General features: G+C 49.2%; 1 protein-coding gene and 1 pseudogene across 1 annotated transcript; both read right to left on the bottom strand.

Moving 5' to 3' along the window:
* Positions 1–17,020: 17,020 nt before the first annotated feature.
* Positions 17,021–18,377, bottom strand: LOC137847238 (cytochrome c oxidase subunit 3-like; annotated as a pseudogene).
* A 5,015-nt stretch (positions 18,378–23,392) lies between these two features.
* LOC137847399 (olfactory receptor 14C36-like) lies at positions 23,393–24,217 on the bottom strand. The gene has a single exon (XM_068665675.1). The coding sequence runs from the start codon at positions 24,215–24,217 to the stop codon at positions 23,393–23,395; it is 825 nt and encodes a 274-aa protein (XP_068521776.1).
* Positions 24,218–27,348: the final 3,131 nt, after the last annotated feature.

The raw sequence follows: 27,348 nt of genomic DNA, 5'->3' as shown, positions 1-27,348 counted from the left end.
CAAATTACACCACTACACACCCCTCACCTGGTACCCGTACTCCCCTTTCCCCAAACACCCCGAGGGCACACCACTGCCTCTGAAACCCCCATCCCCAGCCAGCCTGGGAACAAGACCAGCAGCAGCACGGCCAGCTGGAGAAGCCAGGAGGAATGCCAGCGTGCTGCTGCCAGGGGAGGCAAGGCCAGGGAGGGACAGACGGACACTCAGCAGACCCTCCTGTGCTGCAGCTCTGCCTGCAGAAGAGGCAGCTCCTGCTGGGGACACAGGGGGCTTGAGGGCAGAGGCCGTGCTGGTGGGAGAGGAGAGCAGGGGGTGTCCCAGGGAAGGTGCCTGCCCTGCAGGGGATGGCAGCGAGGTGCCTGAGCCCTCCCTCGCACAGCATTTCTGGCAGCAGCTCCCTCTCACCGCCTGCCCAAGTCCCTGCTGCCTTCCTATTTCTCTGCTGGGAGATGCTTCTATGTCCCCACATCTCCTCCCTGTACATGCTCACAGACCCCATCCATGCTTCCACTGCACTGTAAGATTTGGAAAGCACCGAAACTAAAAAAGCCTTCCTCTTCAGATTAACCAAGCCTCAGTTTTCTCCTGGAAATGCACTTTATATATGCCATTGTGTATAGCACATTCCATTCCACATTAAATGTAGAGTAAAAGTCATCCTGACAGATGCTATCAGCCATCAGATGTGCCAGCTGTAGAAGACCCCTCTGGCAACCCCACCTGCATGGCTCTGCTGCCAGAGCCTCACGGTGTCAAGAGCCTGCAGATGTGTCCTGCCACACACTGCCCTCTGTTGTTGTGCTCCTCAGTGCCTCCAAGCCCTCTCTCCTTCTGTCCTCTCTGTGTGCCAGCTGCAGTCAGAGCCCCCAGCCCTGCTAGGTTGTGCAGAGGAGCTGCTCCTGGGCACAGCTCTCTCTCTGCTTCATGGGACTTTTTGAAATATGTTTTTTTTCATCTCCCAGGAGCCCGGCCCAGCTCAGCAGCACAGCACCAGCCCAAGGCACTGCAATCACCCCTCTGGGGGCTTTGCTGATGAGCCCACAAACCTCAGGCACTCAGAGACAATTGAAGACATCTCTCCAGAAGTGCAAGTCAGAGGCAAGTTTCCTGCAGTGTCCCCCTGAGGGCCAGCACTGACACAACCTCCTTTGGAGCTCGTTAGAGCAGAACACTGGAGGCAGTGATGACAAGGAGACAAAGGCAGTGTGAAGGTGACTCTGAGGTGTGGGAAAAGTGGATGTGTGTCATCAAGCACAAGGGCCAGGCCTTGACCTCCAGCCCCTGGGAAGGGTGATCCTTTTCTTCCACACCCTTCTCAGGGCTCTTTTTGGGGCAGTAGGAGATGGGGATGTGCATTGCCAAGTGCAGGAGAATGGTATGACCCCTGCCTGGTTCATGGGTGGGGGCGAAGAGGCAATGAGGCCCTGGTGCATTAAGAATAAGTTGTCTCCTCATAGGCCTCAGTGATAGAGACAACAGCCATAGCCATAGACCTGGGTCCTGTTGGGACTTTGAGCCATTAACATTGCCATTCTCATTGCTCCTCTCCACATGAGGATGTCCTAGTGACTCCCAGACCTGCACCTCTTTACTGGCTAGTTTTTGGCACTTGTTCGTGCGGTGTCTCAGGGGATCTGAGCTGAGCGTGATAACTCAGATCTTCTTGGTGGCCATGCTCCTCGTAAGGCAGCTCTGTAGAAAGCTGCCCTCGTTCCTGGTGAGCAGGCACCACTGCTCGTATGGCATCCCTCGTGGTGCCCAAGCCCTCCTCCTCCTGGGCACTGCTCACTCGGCCCTAATGCATGGGGTTACTCTTCCTCTGGTGTAGGTCTGGGTCCTTCTCCTTGTAAACATCAAGAAGTTACTTTAGGCAAAATCCTGCAGTTTCTCAACATTCCCCCACACTCATGCTCCTTTCTGTCAGCTGTTCATGTCTGCAGGCAGATGCTTCAGCCTTTGTGTGACTGTGCTATCTCTGACAAGATAGTAGCATTACAAGCTGCGGGAACGTTTGGATAATACAGGAGTAACCAGTTGAATGGAACTGCAACACAGAGTCACAGAAAAACAGTGGGTGGAAGGCTGCCAGATTCTGCTTTTTCTGTTCTTCCTTCTCATGCATGCTGTCAGTTTGTCTGGAGCTGGGTCCTGAATGTTATGGGGCTGTGCAGGTCAAAGTTCAAAGGGCCAAAGCCCAGCTGGAGCTCCATCTGTTTATTACTATCAAAGACAATAAACACTGCTTATGGAAATACTTTAAATAAAGGAGGATTAAGGAGAATCATAATTCTTTATTGGATGTGGGGGAAATCTGGTGATGATCTAGAGACAAGTTAAAGTCTGAGGTAATTAATTCCTTCTTTGCCTCTGACTATAGCAGTGAGACCAGGTGTTCCCCTGGATATTTCTTTCTCCTCATGGCCAGTGCCAACATTCCAGGGCACGCTTCGTGGGTGTTTCTCCTCTCTTTCTCATTCCTATCACCAAAGAAAGCTCCATCAGAGTGGAAACCACTCTTGAAGTAGGCATCCCAACCCAGCAGGCTCCTTGCGGCCTCTCAACCAACCAGACACAAGTCACCTCAGCAACATCTTCCAAGCCATGGGCCTGCTGCTGGCCTTGCAGCTTCTTGTGGAGACACAGCCAAGCCTTGTGCCTCCTGCTGCCCACTCATGGACTCAGGCAGAAGGGACAGGACAACCCATGTTGGGGCCTTCTTTCTGCCTGGGTCCTCCTGGCTCTGGAGGCAAAGGGGATCCCCCAGTCAGCATGCCAAGCAGGTGCCTTCTGCTGGCCTAGCAGGGCCACTGCCAGATGTCAGCCCAAAAGTGCAGATGCCAGGGAGAAGGCAAGGGTGACCTGCCACCTCTAGACAGAAATGACCTCACAGTCCCTTTCCGTGACACGTTCCTGCTGCTGCCCTATCAAGTGCAGAGACAGAAGTGACCTCACAGTCAGTGCCACAGTCACATTGCTCCTGCTGGGGCATGAGATCCTGAGGTAGAGCTGAGCTTTCTCTAGCCCCCTCGGTATCTCTTTTTCACTTTCTGGGTTAGAGATTCAGCAAAGTTTTAGTGGGATTGTTTGCTGTTCTGCTTGTGCTGTCAGGTCTGTGGTTAAGGTATGGACAAGCTCTGTGGTTTACGGGTGTTTTTTGTCTGTCAAGAAGTCTAGGGATAAATAGAGCATTTTAATGTATGTGTTAAGTGAAAGGATTACGGTTATCAAGAGAGAAAATTGATTTCTTTCAGTTTGTTGTAGTAGCATTTAGGTTTATTTAGCGTTAAAATTACTGGCTCGAGTAAGGTAAGGGCCATATGTGACTGTTTTAAGTCAGTGTTACTGCACTACCGGCATTGCATGAATGCTCTTACCTCTATGAAATCATTAATTTCTTCTGGCCATGCTCCTCTTCCCACCCCAAAATCTCACATGTATCTTGTTCAGGCTGCTCTTGACCTCCCCATATCTTGTTGGGAGCAGCTTTCTGATGGCATTTAACATCTCAGTGTATCTGTCTCACCTCTGTTGGCTCCTCCAATCCTGAGAAGGCAGCGGCGTCGTACTCAGGAGGGAAAAGGACACAAAGATCTTTAGGCACATCCTGCACAATGTGCCCATCAGCTCTGCACCTCCACAGAATCATGCTTCTGACCTACATGTTTTGTTTCCCAAATGGCTTCTGTGTGTTATAAATGATTCAGTCTTCAAAATAGGATTATAATCAAAGTTAACAATTTATTAAAGGAATAGAGGTAAGCAAACAGTGCTGGGTGCGTCGGGAGTCCCCACTCCACCAGGACGCACACCAGTTACATCAAGTAGCTGATTTTTATGCTCCTAGGCTAATACATATTCATTACTACTTCTAAAAAAATAGGTTATTATAATTAGCTTCCAGGATCCAGTCCCTCCTACAGAAGCATGCGCATCAGTCTCCGGTGGTCCCCCTGGGTGGTCTTTCATGCTGAAGGCTCATAGTCTTCCGCTCAGGTTTTTTTTCTTGTCCTTCCCCTTTGTACTCCTTGGCAGCATGTCAAAAGCTTACACAGCATCCCCTGCAAGTTTTGTCTTCTAGGCATCCTTCAGCTTCTTTCTTTCTTCTCCTTAATCTCCTGGCCACCTGGCCAGATATCAGGGGCTTGCATAGTGTCCCATTCAGAAGCCATAACAGTTACTAGTTGTTAGCAGTTGTTCTGAAACCCCCAGACATCAGAGACTTCAAAGAAAGAACATACAAACACAAATAGCTCTCTTATTGACACTTCACGAGTTGTTAAAACATTCCTCACAGGCCATTCACAGGGACACTCCAGTCACATCTATAGCAGTGCTAAATCAACCACAAAGAAGGCAAAAAGGCTGTAACTGTTCAGAATAAGAGTTTGGAACAACAAAAGCAAATAGGCTCATGGATTTGAGGAATATTGCTGAAGATTTGATAATTTGACTATAATGAGGGGGAGACTGGGACACTGGGAGGAAAGGGAAGAAACCACATCTGTGGAAGAATTAAATTGCCAGTGCAGGACCCAGAGACAGACAGAACTGCTCTTTATTGACACGAATTGTTAAAACATTCCTTTGCAAGGTACAACAACTTAACCATTCTGTTTTTCTTAGACTTGTGGTTATACAAGGGTATGTAAGACAGAAGGTCACATTCATCATACCATGCGGCCCCAGCACTGTTCCATACTGACACGAATCAGATGAACATATATCACAGTCCCCCATCTCCTTTTTCATGGCATTGATTCATGTTTTCCTTTCTAATCAAGTTAATACTTGCCGAATTGATGCCAATTGATACCAATTCTGGATCTTTATTTGTTTTTATTATCATCAGAGAATGGGTTTTCTCTTTCCCTGGTTCTGGGTCAACCGGTATCAGATATTTGCATTCCTTGTATAAACGAGTGTATTAGTTTGGCAATATTAAACATGGAATTATTAACAATCCTGCACATATCCCCAGTACAACCATCCTTATTTTAGCAAACCAATCACCACCCATAAAGTTCCCTTCCATAATCATCTTAGATCGATTCCATTCCAAATTTGAACTGGGACATGTGCAATTTTCTTCATTTCCTTTACAAGTTCATTTACAGCTTTTCTTTCTGTTGTGGTTTAACCCAGCAGGCAGCTAAACAACACACGGCCGTTCGCTCACCTCCCCCCCTCCTCCTCTGGGATGGGTGAGAGAAATGGGAAAGTGAAGCCTGTGAGTTGAGATAAAGACAAAAATAATAACAATAATAATGACAATAATGATGATAATAGTACTACTAGTAATAATGTGTACGAAACAAGTGATGCACAATGCAATTGCTCACCACCTGCTGTCCGATGCCCAGCCTAACTCCAAGCAGTCCGGCCCTCCTCCCAGCTCTTGACCCCCAGCCTGCCCACTGGCAGGACAGAGTGAGAAGCTGAAATGTCCTTGGCTTGGTGTAAGCACTGCTCTGCAACAATTAAAACATCAGCATATTATCAGCACTCTTCTCATCCTAAGCCAGAACATAGCATTCTACCAGCTACTAGGAAGAAACACCCTCATCATCAATCTTTAAACAGCAATTACTAAAGCTAAATTTTCCACAGACTTCTTCTTGTGCTAGTAAATAATCCAAAGCTAGGCAATTTTGATACAAAGCAGTTCTCATCTTGGTATTTTGCTTTGCAATTAATCCAAGTGCATCTCCGGTTTTATTTATAACTATTTCTATTACAGCTGATAACCTAATTATTCTATTAAGTATATATATACTGGGGTCCTATAGCCCCAGGATCTGTCTTCTGCCCACTTCTGGGCCCGCTTTCAGGGTCAATTCAGGCTTGTGTTACCGTTCGGCCTGTCAGGGTGATCCAGCTCCTGGAAAACGAATCACAATTTTATATAGGTTAAAAAAAAAGGTTCTTATGTTATTTTCTCGGGACAACCTGACCTTACTGTGGGAGAAGTCCGGTCGAGGCCCTCTCACTCGGCAGTCAATACCCATAGGGGTTGCCTCCCTCGGTAGACCGTACACACCGCAGTGGAGGGTCCTGCCCCGGTCTTGCCTTCTCCCTTTCCTCCCTTCAGGCTTGTCCCCTTTATTTGGCATCCTTAATTCATGCAGAGCCTCGTTGCCAGGATATTAGTTCTTCTTTAGCTTGAGTTTCAGTTTCCCAGGAGCAGACTCAACCCTCCAAGTTTCAGTAGTTACTGGTCCTTTTATTCTGGATGCATGGGTCCCTTTCTGCGGTTCTCACAGCTGTTTCAGTAGTCAGTAAAACAAGGTACAGTCCCTCACATCGGGGGTTCAGTGATTCTTCCCTCCTGTGGCTGCTTGTTGAAATACTTTTATCTTCGGTTATGTAATTTGCTTTGCTATTTAAAAAAAAAAAAAATCAATGCAACCAAATTGTTTTAGTAAATGATCACTTAACACCTTTGTACCCCAATGTGTTTGTGCATGCAAACGTCCCAATATTTGCTTCGCATAAGCTTTTGGCAATGTCTCTCGTCTGTCTGGCAGCGTCCATTTTCCTTGTTCTAATTTAGCCCCTATTTTCTCCAGTTTTGTTTTGTTTTCCATTGCATTTCAAAGTCAGTCAAAAATTCCATAGGGGTTTCTTTTGGATTTTGTTGGAACAGATTCTCAATTCCCAATTTAACCAGATGTTGGTATTTACCATTCATTATTTCCGGGGTGACTATAGTCTCAGTGTGGGGCCGGTCAGGGGAATGCAATTGTCAACAGTTCCCTGAGTGGTCCCATTGGCAATCTGAGCTCACTCATAAACTCAGGCTTTTTTAAGGGTTAACTGCTTTTCTGTTTCCGTGACAACTCTCGACTGTCATGGTGCCTCTGCCCCAAAGGGCTCACACCGGTGATTTTGGGAATCACAACCTCTTGTTGAGGCAGAACTATTAACATTGCTACATCCTCTTCCCCTGCTCATGCAACGTCAAACAGCTCTGTTAAATACTACATGCCACAACTCTTTTAATCCTTCCTTTATTTTTTTCCAGCCTGTACTTTTCAAAGGCTCAGTCAGGGGCCAACTTAACTCCACTCCTTTTCCCTCTAAGATGCTGAAACAACATATCAGTATGAAACATTTAATCCTATTTTCCTTCTCTCCTCAAAAACAACATTAATTGCACGATAGTGTTATAGTCGATTGATCCGTAAAGTGGCCATTTAGTTTATATAGTGGCCACCACTGACTGCAATACTTAGTGAAAGTCCCCGTGCTTTCTGTGCCTCGTTTCAATCAGAAATCCATGGAACTTCAGGAAAACAGCTGAAGCATGCAGCCTCCAGTCTTCTAGACAAACATTATCACCTTTTCCACAAAAATTTACATTTCAACAGGACCGAATTTCAAGCCGAAATAAATTTTCTCATGCACTTTGTTAGTAAGCCCATACAAAACAAGGAATCACTCCTGTGGATCCTTCAATATGGAGGTTTAAAAGGTATTGATGCCTAAATAAACTCGCTCTCCCCCTTCTTACCAAATTCCCAGAGCTCAAGCCCGAACCACCAAAGAAATGACTTTGCAACTCTCTCCGTTCTGCTTTGATAATCAGTCAGCCCCCTTCCCCCTTTTCTTTTTGCCACTGACCATTCACCACAAATGGATGAGACACATGATTACTAGTTAGGAAAGAGAGTGTAACCTCTGCTATACGGCTGCAGGCAGTGCCAGCTGCAACCTTAGAAGATGTCTGTGAACGAGCCTACCGGTGGTCATTTGGCAGTGTAATCTGCGTCTCTGCACTCCTGCCCCGCAATAGAGCTAAGTCATCATTAGTAATAGTTATAACACCGATCTGGGGACTAATAGTCTTTTTTGCATTGCAAGATAAACCTTTTATAAAAAGAATGCCAGAGTGAAGCAGCACAGCCGCTGCTGCCGCTGCCTTCATGGTCACATCAGACAGGCTGCAGGGTCCTGATGTCCGCCCCTCTGCTCTGTGCCAACTCGCCTCACGGTGAGGATCAGCTACCGGTGTCCACTGATGCCTCTGGTCTCCCGTAGCAACTCGATCTCGGATGTTCCGCAATTACTTCAATTTCCCCGCGTTTTGCAGATTCTGTCAGGTCTATTCTGTGTCTCTCAGAGCCGTCCGTGGCTCTGCAGCGTCTCTCAGGGCTCTCTCCGTCCAGCGGTAGTCCCTCCGTAGTGTCTTGGGTCTCCCAGCGCCGCTCCAGTCTCTCGGCGCCGCTCCGGTCTCTCGGCCTGTTCAGGTCTCAGCAAGTCCAGGTCTCGGCCTGTGCGGGCCTCATATGTTGCAGGAAGCATGTCATATCATGCTCCTGCCTTTTTCTTGTCACAGTCAAAACATTTAAGAGCAAAAATAGGATACACAAGATACACAAGATACACCGGGCCCATATATTAGGCACCACCACTCAAAACTTGGATAAAACAGCACTTCTTTTCAGTCTGTCAAGCACTTCGTTCGTCTCTGCCCACTCCCTTGCAGAGAGTACGGAACCAGGGATCGGAACTCTGCACTCGCTTTGCAGCAACGCTGCGTCTCACTCACACAGCACACTCGCACACGGAGGCCTCCAGCACATCTCATTCATACCACAGGAATATAATTTAGAATGATAACCAACCAAACAAGTATTGTCTCTGACTGTGTTCTTCGTGAAGTGACTTGTAACACTTTGTTTCAAACCCTTACACTTACACAAATACTTTCAACACAAAATACATACATAAAAACACATACAATTATTAACACTCCAGTTAGTGTCCCTCCAGCAGCTGAAAACATATCGTTTGTCTGCAGTTTCAGGAGATCTTTGCTCCTGCGGTGAGCAGCTGAGAGTGGAGTCCCCTCCGAGCAAAAACACTCAGGGTGCACCTAGGGGCGTCCACGCTGCAGCCGATCCCGCAGCCGAGCAGAGTGTCTCCTGCCTGGCTCACCAAAATGACTCACAAAAAGCTGACTCCACAATCAATAAGATTGTAAAGTAGGTATGTTTACTCAGTTCCGTGCAGCACGGGGCGGGTAGTCCCACCAAAGTCGTGCACGCCTAACGTGGCAAATTGCTTTAGTAAAGAGTTACATATACATGAACATTCCTATACATATGCATAACCTGTCCCTTTGTGAACAGTCCTCCTTATCTTAGACCCCTTGGTTAAAGTCTGAACCATGAGGTTGTTTTTGATCTGGTTCTCGGGGTCCGAGAGGCTCCTGTTATCTGGAGGTATAAGTGCAGCACAGGCACAAATGTAGCACATATTCATTCTTAATCAATTGCTCTCTAATTTCTAATTCCAATGTTTCAGCTTGCTCTTTTCCGGATCCACGGGTATTCTACTATTAATGTTCAAAGCCTGACAGACCCCGTCCTCCGTGGATCAAAATACAGGGGGTCTTAAGGGTTCTTTTCTATCATAAAATACTGGATCATTTTCAATTTACTCTTTAATTTTCTGGGGCCCCTATTGTTCCAATTTCTAATCATTATTCATAATGGACTTTTTGGTCATATATCTGGTAATTTGCTCCCTTTCTGGTCCTTGGTCTTCGATTTTATCTGACCCATCCGGGAATTTTACTAGTGGCAATTCCCACAGCCCTTGGTTGCCCAGTGAGAGTGTCTTGCAGGGGGTTTAGGACCTATCACCCACCCACGTATCCCTCTTCTCACCAGTCCAGCCCCCCCGACAGGAGATTAGAACCAGTGAGAAAACAAAAAGACCTCCACGCTGACTTTAGAAGTCTCAGTTACACTCTCACACACAAAAACTGGCAACAGTACCTTTACCCAACCGGACGGTATCTTACGAATCAGTCGTCTTTGTCCAGAATCCAATCGGATGGTATCCACCAGCGTCTCTGCTGTCTTCGTCTGGGATCGAACCAGACGGTATCCAAACGACTGTCGTCTTCATCCGGTTCGATTCCGGACACCGGAATCCAACCAAACGGTATCCAAACGACTCTGTCGTCTTCGTCCGGATCTTCGCACGCAGAATTACGGGCAAAAAACAGCCGGCACCAAGTGAGCTCAAAAAAAAAATTAAATTCTTTGCTTACCTTTATTCAGGTTCAGGATGGCATTAGTCCCAATCTGACTCAAACAGGAGCCACCAAATGGTGGGGTGCCTCTCCTAGATTAAACCAGAATTCAGGAACTATAGCCCTCCCAGACGAGCCCCCAAATTGTTATAAATGGCTCAGGATTCAAATTAGGATTAAATAAAAAATAGGATTTCTTAAAAGAATATAAAGGAATAGAGGTAAGCAAACAGCGCTGGGTGCACCGGGAGTCTCCGCTCCACCAGGACGCACACCAGTTACATCAAGCAGCTGATTTTTATGCACCTAGACTAATACATATTCATTACTACTTCTAAAAAAATAGATTATTATAATTAGCTTCCGGGGTCCAGTCCCTCCTACTGGAGCATGCGCATCAGTCTCCTCTGGGGGTCTCTAGGGGTCTTTCATGCTGAAGGCTCGTAGTCTTCCTCTCCCCCTTTGTACTCACTCGGCACCATTCCAAGTTTATAGAACACTCTCTGTACACTCTCTGCAGGTCTTGTCTCCCAACCGTCCTTCAGCTTCTTTTTTCTTCCTCTTAATCTCTTGGCCCCCCTGGCCAGATACCAAAGATCCACAGAGTATCTCATAACAGTCACCAGCAGTCACCAGATATTATCAGTTGTTCTGAAACTCCCAAACAGCTTGACGACTCACGAGCAATTAAAACATTCTTTCCCAGCTATTCACAGTCATCTATATAACATCTATAGCAGTGTTAAATCAATCTCGAAGAAGACAGAAAAAAACTGTAACTGTTAGAACTAGAAGTCAGGAATAACAAAAGCAAACAGGTTCATAAATTTAAGGAGTATTTTCTGAAGACTTGATAAATTGACTAGAATGAGGGGGAGACTGGGACACACTGCATCTGTGGTTCAAGAATTAAATTGCCAGTGCAGGGCCCAGAGGCAGACAGGATTCAAACAGAATTGTTCTTTATGGACACGAATTTATGGACACGAATTGGAATTGTTAAAACATTCCTCACAAGGGTGAGCAATAGAAAAACATTAAGAGAAACACGCTATGGGCTGAGTTTTGACTTCAAGGGAATCTTTGAGTTCAGACATTGGAGTAGTGGATTCCTGTCAGGGTGTGGAGTAGCATTTAGATTTTTGAATTAAGGTTACTGGTTGAAAGTGGGGAAGGGCCGCATATGATTCTTTTAGGTCAAGGTTACTGCAGCATCAGCATAACCTGAACTAACTTACCTCTACAAAATCCTTAATTTCTGCTGGCCATGCCCCTATTCCCTCCCCCAAATCTCACATCTCTCCTGTCCATTCTACTCCTGACCTCCCCATATCAGTCATCTCACTGGGATCAGCTTTTTGGAGGCTTTCATGATCTCAGCGTATCCATCACACCTCTGTTGGCTACTCTATTTCTGAGAAAAGCGTCACTTAAGACACGATGGAAAAGGACACAAAAGTCCATCAGAGCACCCTGCACAATGTGCCCAGCAGCTCTGCACCATCACAAAAATGCTGTTCCTGCCTACAAGTTTTCTTTCCAGAATGGCTCCTATGGCTCCAGGGTAACTTTTCCCAGGCACTCTGTTTCCCAGGCCACACCACTCTTGCCCGCAGGCCCCATGTGTCTCTCCAAGCCTCCCCTCTCACCCTGCAGTAGTGGCACCTCACTGCAGCAGGTTGGTGCATCTCCAGGCTCAGGGGTGTTTCCTGAGGGCCTGCCCCATGTGGGGATTGGTGGGGAGGAAGAGAGCAAGGTCATCTCCTGGGGCATGGCTGAGCACAGCCCAGCCGTCCTGCACTGCAGGCAGGTCCCTGCTCCCAGGCTGAGGCACACATGCAAGGTGGACACTTCTCCAGCAGCTTCAAGCAGGGACCTTCAGCCCTGTCCCAGTCCCAGGAGTGACCTCATCCTCCTACTCCATCCACAGACAGCTGCTAAAGCTCTGAGTGTCTGTGTTTCTGTCCTGGTTTCAGTTAGAACAGAATTAATTTTCTTCCTAGTAGCTGGTGGAATGCTGTGTTTTGGCTTAGGATGAGAAGAGTGCTGATAACACCCCGATGCTTTAATTGTTGCAGAGCAGTGCTTATACTAAGCCAAGGACATCTCAGCCTTTTGCTCTGTCCTGCCAACGGGCAGGCTGGGGGTGCAGTAAGAGCTGGGAGGGGACAGACCCAGGACAGGTGACCCAAACTAGCCAAAGGGGTATTCCATACCATCTGACGTCATGCTAAACAATATATAGGGGTGGCTAGCCGGGGGGAGGGGGCCGGACTGCTCGGGGTTAGGCTGGGCATCGGTCAGCGAGTGGTGAGCAATTGCATTGTGCATCACTTGTTTGTACATACTATTATTACTTTCATATTATCACTATTGTATCATTATTATTATTATTGTTATTATTATTTTTGTTATTATTATTTTCCCTGTCTTATTAAACTGTCTTTATCTCAACTCACGGGCTTCACTTTCCATTTCTCTCCCCCGTCCCAGAGAGGGAGGGGGGAGGGTGAGCGAACGGCTGCGTGGTGTTTAGCTGCCGGCCGGGTTAAACCACGACAGTCTTTTTGGCGCCCAACGTGGGGCCCGAAAGGTTGAGATAACGGCAGATCTGATCAGAGTGTGTTAAACTAAAATTGGTGTAAGAATTAGACCTGCTTAATAGTCACCTGTCATGATGCTGATTGCTTTAATCTCAACTCTGCTGCGCCTGTTTTCCAAATTGAGTATTATAGTACATTATTTTCCGTATTTGCTCTCTGTCGTGTTGTTTATCCTCTCCGGGCCCTGGTTTCAGATCATTATGGTACTGAGTGTTATAGCAATGGCTTATGAGACGATAAGATATCTGGTCATGACTCTAACTTGGTATTTATACTCAGTAACATCGTGGACTCTGTACTTTGGAAACAGTATCTTGGGAACTATTAGCAATTATACCTATTGTTTTTCTCCACTAGAGAGTCAATCTGTGGAGGGGAAAGGGGAAGATACTTTTTCTTACTTGATTACTCTCCCTTTCTCCTTCACCACCCCTGTATCCTCCTGGATCACTCTGCCTTCCTCCTTCACCACCCTCTTACCCCCTGAGCTTGTCACAATAGCTCTCCAAGATATTGAATATTTTTGGAATACTCAGAGTACCATAGTCTTGTTGTTCTGCCTCATGAATGCACTTCAGGTTCTGCTTATAGTTAAACAACTACTTGGGAAGCTCATCCGGAGATCTGCCCGGAGGCAGGATAGTTGTGGGTGGCAGGGAGTATGGGTGGATATGGGCAGGCATCTAGAGCAGTTGGCACCCCCAGTGTGTTGGAAATTCACCCCTGAACAATGGCAAAATCCTCAAAAACTGGCAGAATGCTTGAAAAAAAGGTGTCATGATTCTGGCAGTTCCAAAGTAACACAAATCATTGTAACGTGCTGGGGCCTGGCTCATGCCTATCGAGCTGCCATTGATACTGCTATCAACTTAGTGACAGACCCTGCGGCCACTCCAAGCCCTGTGACAGATCCAACGGCCACTGTGACCCCTACGGTGGACTCGGCAGCCGCTCCAGATCCGGTTCCTGCAGCCGCTCCAGCTCTGGTTCCTGCAGCCGCTCCAGCTCCAGCTCCTGCAGCCGCTCCAGATCCGGTTCCTGCATCCGCTCCAGCTCCAGCTCCTGCAGCCGCTCCAGATCCGGTTCCTGCAGCCGCTCCAGCTCCAGCTCCAGCTCCTGCAGCCGCTCCAGATCCGGTTCCTGCAGCCGCTCCAGTTCCAGCTCCTGCAGCCGCTCCAGTTCCAGCTCCTGCAGCCGCTCCAGTCCCAGCTCCTGCAGCTGCTCCAGTCCCAGCTCCTGCAACTGCTCCAGCTCCAGCTCCTGCAGCCGCTCCAGTTCCAGCTCCAGCTCCTGCAGCCGCTCCAGTCCCAGCTCCTGCAGCCGCTCCAGTCCCAGTTCCTGCAACTGCTCCAGCTCCAGCTCCTGCAGCCGCTCCAGCTCCGGTTCCTGCAACTGCTCCAGCTCCTGCAGCCGCTCCAACTCCTGTGGCTGTGTTAGAGAAACGAGCTGTAGCAGTGCAAGTTGACCCTGCAGAGGGTATTCCAACCCCTGTGGCAGACCCTGTAACACGGTCAGAGAAACGAGCTGTAGCAGTGCAAGTTGATCCTGCAGAGGGTATTCCAACCCCTGTGGCAGACCCTGTAACAAAGTCAGAGAAACGAGCTGTGGCAGTGCAAGCTGCCCCTGCAGAGGGTATTCCAGCCCCTGTGGCAGACCCTGTAACAAAGTCAGAGAAACGAGCAGTAGCAGTGCAAGCTGCCCCTGTAGAGAAGGTGAAAAAATGGTATAGAGATTCAGGTCGTTTAGAACGCAGAGAGTCTTCTGCGTGGTGTTTAGCTGCCGGCCGGGTTAAACCACGACAGTTTCTCACAGCCTTCTCACAAGTTTTTCTCCTGGCCCTCCCCACTGCCCAGCACTGCCTCTCAGGTGGCACTCAGTGACCCTTCAGAAGGGCTTTTGGGCTTCCTCAATTGTCCTGGTGCTTATTAGCACCTTCCTGTCTCCTTCCAGAGTGCAGAGGGAGTCTTCTTGTCCATCAGGGGCCCTGTACTGGCTGTGTCTGGGACAGAGTTAGTATCTGCAGAGCAGCCCCTGAGGTGCTGTGTTTCGGATATGTGACCAGAGCAGTGCTGTTAACCCACAGCTCTGGTCGCTGTTTTTGAGCAATGTTTGCAGAGCATCAGGGCCTTCTGTGGCTCACAATTTATGAGTTTTATTTACTTTTGCAATTCTGCCTCCAATTCTTCATGAAGAAAAGAAAGCAGGTGGCCAATAGGTGTTTATCTGCTGGATGCGTTGTGCAAGGAGGTGTCCGTGGTGCCAGGAGATGGAGGTCCGTGAAGCTGCAGGAGCCCTGCTCTCTTGCCTGGCAGATCCCCAGCACACAGTGCCTGTGCCCCGCAGGGCCAGCCCCGCTCCCCAGGCCAGCACAAGAGGCCTGGCCCAGCCACAGAGCAGCCGGCCCCGAGCAGGGGCCTGCACAAAGAGCTTTCCCTTTCCCCTTTCCCCATCAGTGCAGGCCCCTCTGCCCTCTAGAGGAGGAGGAAGCAGGCAGCTCGTACATGTGTAGAGTCTGGTTGGGGTGAGCAAGGAGGAAGCTGGCTATGGTGCCAGGAAATGGAGGTCCGTGAAGCTGCAGGAACCCTGCTCTCTTGCCTGGCAGATCCCCAGCACACAGTGCCTGTGCCCCGCAGGGCCAACCCCGCTCCCCAGGCCAGCACAAGAGGCCTGGGCCAGCCACAGTGCAGCCTGCCCTGAGCAGGGGCCTGAACAAAGAGCTTTCCCTTTCCCCTTTCCCCATCAGTGCAGGCCCAGCAATGCTGCCCTGCTCTTCCCCAGGGCCATCCCTGCTCCCAGAGAGCCTTGCCCAGGGCAGTGTGTCCATGCTGGCCTGGCCGGCCACTGCTGCTTCCCTCCCCGTGCTCCCCTCAGGGCCCCAAGCTGGCAGTGTTGCTGTGAGAGCCAGGGGCTGTGGTGCCCTGGGATCCCCGCAGGTCTCCCCCCCTGCCCATGCTGCTCAGGGTGGGCAGCAGACCTATGTCCATGGGGATCTCTGCTGCTGAGCCCCTTTCCATCTGCCCTGATGAAGTGGATAGGGTTGGGTGGGTTAGTTCTAGGGTTGGTAGGTGCAGGGTGCCGATTTTTACGTACAGGTGCATAATTGTGATTAAAAGGGGCAGTGAGCTTACTAGTGTATAAAATAGTAGGTAGGTGCCGGCACTGAGGCGTTCGGGCTGACTTCCTCACCGTGTGATTAGGATCAGGGTCGGGATAAGTGTGGCCTCGAATGCAATATAAAATAGCGCTAGTTCTGTGGTGGAGAAGGCTAGGAGGATGAACGGTTGGACTATAATTAGGGTTGAGATGAATGTTCGCTTTCGTGGCAGGGGTTCTTCTTGGAGGTGGTTTTGACTTGCTATAATTATAAGTGGGAAGAGTCAGCAGGATAATACTAGGAGGGGGGAGGAGATCTGGTCGATTCCTGTTCAATCGGACAGGAATTTGTAGGGGTAGTAGGTCGGGATTAGTCACTGGAGGCTGAGGGCGGCGATTAGCAGGCTATACATGGTAGTATTAGTTCACAGGAATTTTGGTGGGGATAGTAAGGCTGTTGGGAGTAGTATAATTGTCGGTAGGATAATTTTTAGCATTGTAGCAAGTTTAGGTTGTGTAGGTGGTCGGAGCCGTGGGTGCGTGTGGAGGCTACTAGGATGGCTAGGCCGGTGCCTGCCTCACATGCTGAGAAGGTGAGTATGATGATTGGTACTGCGGCGAATGAGGGGGTTTGGCTCTCGATAGATCATATTGTCAGGCCCACGAACATTGAAAGTATCATGCTCTCAAGGCATAGTAGGGCGGATACTAGGTGGGTTCGGTGGAAGGCCAGTCCCAGCCCGCTAAGAATGAAGGCTGAGTAGAAGCTCAGGTGTAGGGGTGACATAAGAAAGTTACAGGGTTGGCTGTAGTCTGCTGGGCCGAAACCAGCTGTCTTTGGGCTAGACTAACTTTCTGTTATTCTGCCCACTCTAGGCCCCCCTGAGCTCATTCGTAGGCTAGCCCTAGCGTTAGGAGAGATAGAATAGCTGCGGTTCAGGCGAGGGTTATTAGGGGCGACTGTAGTTGGATTGCCCAGGGTAGGGGGAGTAGGAGGGCGATTTCTAGGTCGAACAGAAGGAACAGGATAGCTACTGAGGAAGAATCGGATTGAGAATGGTAGGCGTGCAGATCCGAGGGGGTCAAATCCGCATTCGTATGGCGAGAGTTTTTCTGAGTCGGGGGTTATTTGGGCAAGTCAGAAGTTTAGTGTAGTTAGGATGGCGCTTAGGGCCAGTGATAGGGAGAACATGAATGTGAGTATGTTCATTGCTCTTCTCTGGGTTTGCACCAGATTTTAGAGATTGGAAGTCAATTGTAATTAATATACTAGAAGAGCAAGATCCTCATCAGTAGATGGTTATGTAGAGGAATAGTCAGATAACGTCTACGAAGTGTCAGTATCAGGCTGCGGCTTCAAATCCGAAGTGGTGGTCTGATGTGAAGTGGAATTTGATTAGTTGGAGGAGGCAGACGGTTAAGAAGGTGGATCCAATGATTACGTGGAGTCCGTGGAATCCGGTGGCAACAAAGAAAGTGGAGCCGTAGACGCTGTCGGCAATTGAGAATGGGGCTTCATGGTACTCTATTGCTTGTAGGGCGGTGAAGTAGAATCCTAGGAGGATCGTCAGTGTTAGGGCGTGGATGGCGTGTTTCCGGTTTCCTTCTGTGATGCTGTGGTGGGCTCATGTGACAGTTACGCCCGAAGCTAGGAGGATGGCTGTGTTTAGTAGCGGGACTTCTATGGGGTTGAGCGGTTTGATGCCCGCTGGGGGTCATTGGCCGCCTAGTTCGGGGGTTGGCACCAGGCTTGAGTGGAAGAATGCTCAGAAGAATCCTAGGAAGAAGAAAGCTTCGGACGTGATGAAGAGGATTATGCCGTATCGTAGGCCTTTTTGGACTGTAGGCGTGTGGTGGCCTTGGAAGGTGCTTTCTCGGACAATGTCCCGTCATCATTGGAGTATTACTAGGAGCATTGATAAGAGGCCGGCGGCTAGTAGGATAGATGAGTTGTAGTGAAATCATATGACTAGTCCTGAGGTTGTGAGTAAGGCGGCGGCAGCTCCAAAGATTGGTCAGGGGCTGGGGTCGACTATGTGGTAGGAGTGTGCTTGGTGTGCCATTAGATGTTTTCTTGTAAGTACAGGCTTAAAAGGAGGACGAAAACGTAGGCCTGGATCATGGCCACTGCTACTTCTAGGATGGTGAGGAGTAGTAGGATGGCTATTGTTAGGATTGATACTGCGGGGAGGATGGGTATGAGTGCGATGGAGGCTGTGGAGATGAGCTGAATAAGTAGATGACCTGCTGTGAGGTTTGCTGTGAGGCGGACTCCTAGGGCTAAGGGCCGGATCAGTAGGCTGGTTGTTTCGATCAGGATTAGTGCGGGGATCAGGGGTGTTGGGGTACCTTCTGGCAGTAAGTGGGCTAAGGAGGCTGATGGTTTGTTTCGTAGGCCTGTTAGTAGGGTGGCAAGTCACAGGGGGAAGGCTAGGGCTATATTTATGGACAGTTGGGTGGTTGGGGTGAACGTATATGGGAGAAGTCCTAGGAGGTTGATTGTGAGGAGTATGGTTATTAGTGATGTTAGCATTAGGGCTCATTTGTGGCCGTTTTTGCTTAATGGGATTATTAGTTGTTTTGTGATTAGGTGCAGGAGTCACAGTTGGATGGTGGATAGTCGGTTGTTGATCCATCGGTTGCTTGGGGATGGGAACAATAAGGCTGGGAAGAGCAGGGACAGTAGGATTAGGGGGATGCCAAGCAGGTGGGGGCTTGAGAATTGGTCAAAGAAGCTTAGGTTCATGGTCAGGCTCATGGTGTGGGTTTAGTAGTGAGTGATGGTTTTTTTGATGGGGGATTTGTTGTGGTGAAAGTTAGTAGTTTTGGTTGGATTAAGAGTGCTAGGGTTAGTCAGGTTATGACTATGATTGAGAATCATGGTGCGGGGTTGAGTTGAGGCATGCCATTAAGGAGGGGGTAATTCCTCTTTAGCTAGCTTAAAAGGCTAGTGCTGTTGCATAGCTTCTTAATGATTAGGATGATGATAGGAGGGATGATCAGGCTTCAAAATATGGGAGTGGGGTAGATTCTACTACAATAGGCATGTAGCTGTGGTTAGCTCCGCAGATTTCTGAGCACTGGCCGTAGAAAATCCCAGGCCGGGTGGTAATGAATGAGGTTTGGTTTAGTCGGCCTGGGATTGCATCTGTTTTAACTCCGAGCGTTGGGACTGCTCATGAGTGGAGCACGTCTCCGGCAGTAATAATTACGCGGATCGGCGATTCTATGGGTACGACTACGCGGTGGTCAACTTCTAAGAGTCGGAAGTGTCCATTTGGCAGGTCTGTGGTAGGAATTATGTAAGAGTCGAATGAGAGGTCCTTGAAGTCTGTGTATTCGTAGCTTCAGTATCACTGGTGGCCGATGGCTTTTAGTGTGAGGTCTGGTTCGTCGATTTCGTCTATTATGTATAGGATTTGTAGGGATGGGAGGGCGAGGAGTACTAGGACGATGGCGGGCAGGATTGTTCAGATTAGTTCTACTTCTTGGGCGTCTACTGCGTTGGATGATAGTTTTTCTATTAGCATGTGGGCTAAGAGGTATAGGACTAGGCTGCAGATGGCTAAGGCAACAATCAGAGCGTGGTCGTGGAATTCAACGAGTTCTTCTATAATGGGTGATGAGGCGTCTTGGAATCCTAGTTGGGAGTGGTTGGCCACGTGAGATGTACAGGGCTTTCACCTGTGATTTAGCCTTGACAAGGCTATGTAATTGGTTTACTAACGTCTCATGAGAAAGAAGCATGAGTGGTTAATGCAGCTGGCTTGAAACCAGTGTATGGAGGTTCGATTCCTTCCTTTCTTGTACTTGAACGAAAGCTGGCTCCTCGAAAGTGTGGTATGGAGGGGGGCAGCCGTGGATTCATTCAATGTTTGTGGCGGTTAATTCTGGCTGAAGGACTTTCCGTTTGGCTGAGAAGGCTTCTCAGATGATGAATATTAGTATGATTACGGCCACCATTGAGATTAGGGACCCAATAGAGGAGACGGTGTTTCACAGTGTGTAGGCATCAGGGTAGTCCGAGTATCGTCGGGGCATTCCTGCTAGGCCTAGGAAGTGTTGGGGGAAGAATGTTAGGTTCACTCCTGTAAATATCACCCCGAAGTGGGCCTTTGGTCATGTTTGGTGTAGGGTGAATCCTGTGAGAAGGGGGAATCAGTGAGTAAATCCGGCCAGGATGGCAAAGACAGCGCCTATAGATAGTACGTAGTGGAAGTGGGCGACTACGTAGTACGTGTCATGCAGGGCGATGTCCAGGAAGGAGTTCGCAAGGACGATCCCTGTCAGTCCTCCGATGGTAAATAGGAAGATAAACCCTAGAGCTCAGAGTATTGGGGGATCTCATTTGATTGTCCCTCCGTGCAGGGTGGCGAGTCAGCTAAAAACTTTGATTCCGGTAGGGATGGCGATGATTATGGTGGCGGATGTGAAGTAGGCCCGGGTGTCAACGTCTATTCCTACGGTGAACATGTGGTGGGCTCAGACGATGAACCCCAGGAATCCGATGGATAGCATGGCTCAGACTATTCCTATGTAGCCAAAGGGTTCTTTTTTGCCTGAGTAGTATGTGACTACGTGGGAGATAATCCCGAATCCTGGGAGGATTAAGATATAGACTTCTGGGTGGCCGAAGAATCAAAATAGGTGCTGGTATAGGATTGGGTCTCCTCCTCCGGCGGGGTCAAAGAATGTGGTGTTTAGGTTTCGGTCGGTTAGTAGCATTGTGATGCCGGCGGCGAGGACGGGGAGTGATAGGAGGAGCAGGATGGCGGTAATTAGGACTGATCAGACGAAGAGTGGGGTTTGGTATTGTGAGAGTGCGGGGGGTTTTATGTTAATGGCTGTGGTGATGAAGTTAATGGCTCCGAGGATGGAGGAGACACCGGCTAGGTGAAGTGAGAAGATGGCCAGGTCTACCGAGGCTCCGGCGTGGGCCAGGTTGCCTGCTAGGGGTGGGTACACGGTTCAACCTGTGCCGGCGCCAGCCTCTACAGTGGATGAGGCGAGTAGAAGGAGGAATGATGGTGGGAGGAGTCAGAAGCTTATGTTGTTTATTCGTGGGAATGCTATGTCGGGGGCACCGATTATTAGGGGGACCAATCAGTTGCCGAATCCTCCAATTATGATGGGCATTACCATGAAGAAGATTATTACAAAGGCGTGAGCGGTGACGATCACGTTATAAATTTGGTCGTCGCCCAGGAGGGTCCCTGGCTGGCCTAGCTCTGCGCAGATCAGTAGGCTGAGTGCTGTGCCAATTATTCTGGCTCATGCCCCGAAGATAAGGTATAGAGTACCGATGTCTTTGTGATTGGTAGAAAATAGTCATCGATTGATGAAGGTCACGGGTAAGATGGCTGAGTGTTAAAGCGTTAGGCTGTAGTCCTTTTTACAGAGGTTCAATTCCTCTTCTTATCGGCCCCGTGGTGAAGTTCATGTTGAGTTGCAAGCTCATCGATGTGCACGAGAGTGTGCCGGGGCCTTAGGCAGAGGCCAGTAGGTTTGGGCGTTTAGCTGTTAACTAAAATTTTACGGGATCGAAGCCCGTCTGTCTAGTAAAGGCTTTAGCTTAATTAAAGCATCTGGTTTGCATCCAGGAGATACAGGTTAGTGTCCTGTTGGTCTTAGCGCAGAAACTAAGAGGGTTTAACTCTTATTTAAGGCTTTGAAGGCCTTCGGTTTAAAGGGGTGTTATCCTAAGTTTCTAGACAATAGCGTGGACTATGGGGGAGAGGGGGAGTAGGAGGATTGATAGTGAGGCTAGGATTGCGGTGGGCGTGCTTGGGGGCTTGCTAGTGTACCACTGTTTTATGTGGTTAGATGAGTTCGGTGGGAGGGTAATTGTTGAGTGGTATGCGAGGCGCAGGTAGAAGAACAGGCTAAGTAGGGATAGTATGGCGATTGCTATGGCTGCGGGTGTTATTTCCTGCTTAGTTAGCTCTTGGATGATGAGCCACTTTGGCATGAACCCTGTTAGTGGGGGGAGGCCTGCTAGGGACAGCAGTACTAGCATCAGGGTGGCGTTTAGTACTGGGGTTTTTGTCCATGAGGTTAGGATTATGGACAGGTTGAGGGCTTTGATCTTGTTTAGGGCTATGAATACAGCTGATGTCATGATTGTGTAAAGGTAGAAGGTGAGTAGTGCTAGCTTGGGGCTGTAGACCAGGATGATGGCGATTCAGCCTAGGTGAGAGATGGATGAGAAGGCTAGGATTTTGCGTGTTTGTGTTTGATTTAGTCCTATTCAGCCTCCTAATGCTGTTGAGGCTAGGGCTATTGCGGTAAGTAGGGCTGGGTTGAGAGATTTAGATGTCATTAGGAGGAGGGTCAGTGGGGGGAATTTTATGAGGGTTGAGAGTAGGGGGGCTGTTATTAGGGGGGATCCTTGTAGGACTTCTGGGAATCAGAAGTGAAATGGGACTAGGCCTAGTTTAATTGCGATTGCTGCTGTGAGCAGTAGGCACGAGGTTGGGTGGTTAAGTTGTGTGATGTCTCACTGGCCGGTGGTCCAGGCGTTGGTTATGCTGGAGTGTTACCTATTTGGGCATGTGCTGCCACAAAGGGAGGTCTTGGCCTAGCCAAGGGGACCACCCTGGGACTTTCAGCCTCTGTCCCTCACTCTATGACGAACCCCCAGAATACAGAAGAGCAGGGAGCAACCCCTTGGCCCCATTCCTGATAGCACATTTAGAAGAGGTGTCCAGGCTTCTGGGTTAGCCCTGAGCAAGACCCTCCTGTTACTGTGGTGCTAGCAGGGAGGCAGCTGTGACCCAGGCCTGCACAGTGTCTGCTGCTGCCTGCAGCCACAGGGATGCCACTGCAGAGACAACAGGACTGTCACCAAGGTACACGAGATATCAGGGCTTACCCAGAAAAAAAAAGAAGCACAATGTGGAAGCCGAAAGAGAACAGCAGTGAAAAGGCCACGTCCTGATGCTGGCCATGGCTCCAGGGAAGCAGCAGCCCTGACCCGAAGGCAGCAGAGAGGCAGAGCCCAGCGGGCAGATAGGGGCAGCCCTGAGGGCCACCAGGGCTGCTCCTGCATGTGGCAGCTGGGCTCTTGGTCCTGAGCCCCTCCTGCGTGCTGGGGCTGCTCCCCCAGCTCCAGAGGAGATGGAGAGAGACGGCAGCTCAGACCAATGTGTTTCTGTTGGATTCTTTATTGCCTTTATCTACAGAGGAAGCCTGGTTCTATAGGTAAATCTTTCACAAGTAGGAGGCTAAGATTAATATTATTTATATCTGAAACAAGAGTTAGTGAAAATAACAACACAGGCAAATATAAAGAAAAAAAATGTATGTTAAAGTTTTCTGAAAAAATAGGTGTTTCTGATTATAAGCTCAGTGTTATAGTCAAAGGAACAGAAGCAGATGTATTCAAGCTGTGTCCTCACTGCATCCCTTAGTTCCATGTTCTTCATGTTTTAGATAAGTACATTCACTGCTGGAGGCACTGGTGATGGGAAGAGATTGCAGTTGAAACTAATGAAATTGTCCCAGTTTCTTTATTTAAACAAGAATATTGAATGTAAATATATTTGAAATTATCGACTTCATAATAATAATAATAAAATAATAATTAGGAGGCTTAGAATAACATTAAATCAAAGTCACAAGTTATAGGAAATAATAATAAAGAAAATTACTTTCAAGAATTTGCACTAAGAGTGTTTGTTTGCAGAAATCCTATTAGTATTTTATGCACATTATTAATGCTGAAGAAAGAGTTATAAAATAGTTTCCACACTGCATGTTTGAGCTCCTGATTCCTCATGCTGTAAATGAGGGGATTCACTGCTGGAGGCAACACTGAGTATAGAACAGCCACCATCAGGTCCACGGATGGGGAAGAGATGGAGGAGGGCTTCAGGTAAGCAAATATGGCAGTGCTGATAAAGAGGGAGACCACAGCCAGGTGAGGGAGGCACGTGGAAAAGGCTTTGTGCCGGCCCTGCTCAGAGGGCATCCTCAGTACTGCCCTGAAGATCTGCACATAGGACACCACGATGAAAACAAAACAATTAAAAACTAAAGAAACACTAAACACAAGTGCCCCAGCTTCCCTGAGGTAGGCATCTGAGCAGGAGAGCTTGAGGATCTGGGGGATTTCACAGAAGAACTGGTCCACAGCATTGCCTTGGCAGAGGGGAAGGGAAAATGTGTTGGACGTGTGCAGGACACTATACAGAAAGCCACTGCCCCAGGCAGCTGCTGCCATCTGGGCACAAGCTCTGCTGCCTAGGAGGCTTCCATAGTGCAGGGGCTTGCAGATGGCAACGTAGCGGTCGTAGGCCATGATAGTGAGAATTGAAAACTCTGAACCAAAGAAGAAGACAAAAAAGAGGACTTGTGCAGCACACCCTTGATAGGAGATGGCCCTGGTGTCCCAGAGGGCATTGGCCATGGCTTTGGGCAGAGTGGTGGAGATGCAGCCCAGGTCGAGGACGGCGAGGTTGAGGAGGAAGAAGTACATGGGGGTGTGGAGGTGGTGGTTGCAGGCTACGGCGCTGAGGATGAGGCCGTTGCCCAGGAGGGCAGCCAGGTAGATGCCCAGGAAGAGCGCGAAGTTCAGGAGCTGCAGCTCGCGTGTGTCTGCAAATGCCAGGAGGAGGAACTCGCTCACAGAGCTGCTGTTCATGACTCTCTGACCCAGAAAATGGCTGTCTGTTGAAGAAGAGAAGGCAGAGCAAAATTAGAACAGACTACTTAAACTAAAACCTATTACAGTCTCAGAGCACCCCCAGCCCAAGCCCCTCTTTTTGCAGCAGAACCTCAAAGAGTCTCAAAGCCTACTGCATTGCCCACTGCCCTCCCAGAAACAAGACCCAGCAGGAGACCCTTCCAGGACCTGCAGCTGCATTGCCCTGCCGTCAGGCACTTACCTTGTCAAGGGCTGTGCAGGTTTCTCCTGCAGGCAGCTGTCAGCATCCTCCCACTGCCAGCTGCCTCCAAGCCCTCTCTCCTTCTCTTCTCTTCCCGTGCCAGCTGCGGTCAGAGCCCCCAGCCCTGCTGAGCTGTGCAGAGGAGCTACTCCTGGGCACAGCTGTCTCTCTGCACCAGGATCACTTTTGAAATGTGTTTTCTCTGCCCCACGAGCCCGGCCCAGCTCAGCAGCACAGCACCAGCCCAAGGCACTGCAATCACCCCTCTGGGGGCCTTGCTGATGAGCCCACGAACCTCAGGCACTCAGAGACAATTGAAGACATCTCTCCAGAAGTGCAAGTCAGAGGCAAGTTTCCTGCAGTGTCCGCCTGAGGGCCAGCAATGACACAGCCTCCCTTGGAGCTCATTAGAGCAGAACCCTGGAGGCAGAGAGGACAAGGAGACAAAGGCAATGTGAAGATGACACTGATGTGGAGGAAAACTGGATGTGTGTCACCAAGCACAAAGGCCAGGCCTTGACCTCCAGCCCCTGGGAAGGGTGATCCTTTTCTTCCACACCCTTCTCAGGGCTCTTCATGGGGCAGTAGGAGATGGGGATGTGCATGGCCAAGTGCAGGAGAATGGTACGACCCCTGCCTGGTTCATGGGTGGGGGCGAGGAGGCAATGAGGCCCTGGTGCTTTAATGTGAAGCTGTCTCCTCATAGGCCTCAGTGACAGAGACAACAGCCATAGCCATAGACCTGGGTCCTGTTGGGACTTTGAGCCATTATCATTGCCATTCTCATTGTTCCTCTCCACATGAGGATGTCCTAGTGACTCCCAGAACTGCACCTCTTTACTGGCTTGTTGTTGGCACTTGTTCGTGTGGTGTCTCAGGGGATCTGAGCTGAGTGATAACAAATCTTCTTGGTGGCCATGCTCCTCGTAAGGCAGCTCTATAGAAAGCTGGCCTGATTCCTGGTGAGCAGGCACCACTGCTCGTATGGCATCCCTCGTGGTGCCCAGGCCCTCCTCCACCTCGCCACTGCTCACTCAGCAGGATCCCAGTCTGCCCTAATGCGTGGGGTTACTCTTCCTCTGGTGCAAGACTGGGTCCTTCTCCTTGTAAACATCAAGAACATTCTTTAGGCATAATCCTGCAGTTTCTCAATATTCCCCCACACTGATTCTCCTTTCTGTTAACCGTTCATGTCTGCAGGCAGATGCTTCATCCTTTGTGTGACTCTGTTATCTCTGACAAGATAGTAGCATTACGAGCTGCGGGAACGTTTGGATAATACAGGAGTAACAATTGAATGGAACTGCAACACAGAGTCACAGAAAAACAGTGGGTGGAAGGCTGCCAGATTCTGCTTTTTCTGTTCTTCCTTCTCATGCATGCTGTCAGTTTGTCTGGAGCTGGGTCCTGAATGTTATGGGGCTGTGCAGGTCAAAGTTCAAAGGGCCAAAGCCCAGCTGCAGCTCCATCTGTCTATGACTCTCAAAGACAATAAAGACTTCTTACAGAAATATTTTAAATAAAGGAGTATTGAGGAGAATCATCATCCTTCATTGGACATGGTGGAAATCTGGTAATGATCTAGAGATAAGGTAAAGGCTGAGGTACTTAATGCCTTCTTTGCCTCAGACTCTAGCAGCAAGACCAGTTGTTCCCCTGGATATTTCTTCTTTCTTGTAGCCAGTGCCAACCATCCATGGTGAACTTTGTGGCAGTTTTTTCTCTCCTGCTCTTTCCTACGACCAAAGTAAACTCCATCAGGGAGGAAACCACTCCTGAAGTAGGCATCCCAACCCAGCAGGCTCCTTGCGGCCTCTCAGCCAAGCAGACACAAGTCACCTCAGCAGCAGCGTCCAAGCCAGGGGCCTGCTGCTGGCCTTGAAGCTTCTTGTGGAGACACAGCCAAGCCTTGTGCCTGCTGCTGTGCAGTCATGGACTCAGGCACAATGGACAGGACAACCCATATGGGGCCTTCTTTCTGTCTGGGTCCTCCTGGGTCTGGAGGCAGAGGGGATCCCCCAGTCAGCATGCAAAGCAGGTGCCTTCTGCTGGCCTAGCAGGGCCACTGCCAGATGTCAGCCCAAAAGTGCAGATCCCAGGGAGAAGGCAAGGGTGACCTGCCACCTCCAGACACAAGTGACCTCACAGTCCCTTTCTGTGACACCTTCCTGCAGCTGCCCTATCAACTGCAGAGGCACAAGTAGCCTCACAGTCCCTGCCACTGTGTCGTGGTGTAACCCAGCCGGCAGCTAAACACCACACAGCTGTTCGCTCACCCTCCCCCCTCCCTCTCTGGGACGGGGGAGAGAAATGGAAAGTGAAGCCCGTGAGTTGAGATAAAGACAGTTTAATAAGACAGGAAAATAATAATAACAATAACAATAATAACAATAATAATAATAATAATACAATGATTATAATAGTACTACTACTAATAATGTGTACAAACACGTGATGCAAAATGCAATTGCTCACCACCTGCTGACCGATGCTCAACGTAACCCCGAGCAGTCCAGCCCCCCTCCCCCGGCTAGCCACCCCTATATATTATTTAGCATGACGTCAGATGGTATGGAATACCCCTTTGGCTAGTTTGGGTCACCTGTGCTGGGTCTGTCCCTTCCCAGCTCTTACTGCACCCCCAGCCTGCCCGTTGGCAGGACAGAGCAAGAAGCTGAGATGTCCTTGGCTTGGTATAAGCACTGCTCTGCAACAATTAAAG

Source organism: Anas acuta, chromosome W (genome assembly GCF_963932015.1).
Source record: "Anas acuta chromosome W, bAnaAcu1.1, whole genome shotgun sequence".
NCBI classification, from domain to species: Eukaryota; Metazoa; Chordata; class Aves; order Anseriformes; family Anatidae; genus Anas; species Anas acuta.
Note: the sequence above shows the minus strand (reverse complement) of the source record. Positions and strands in the feature narration are given on the sequence as shown.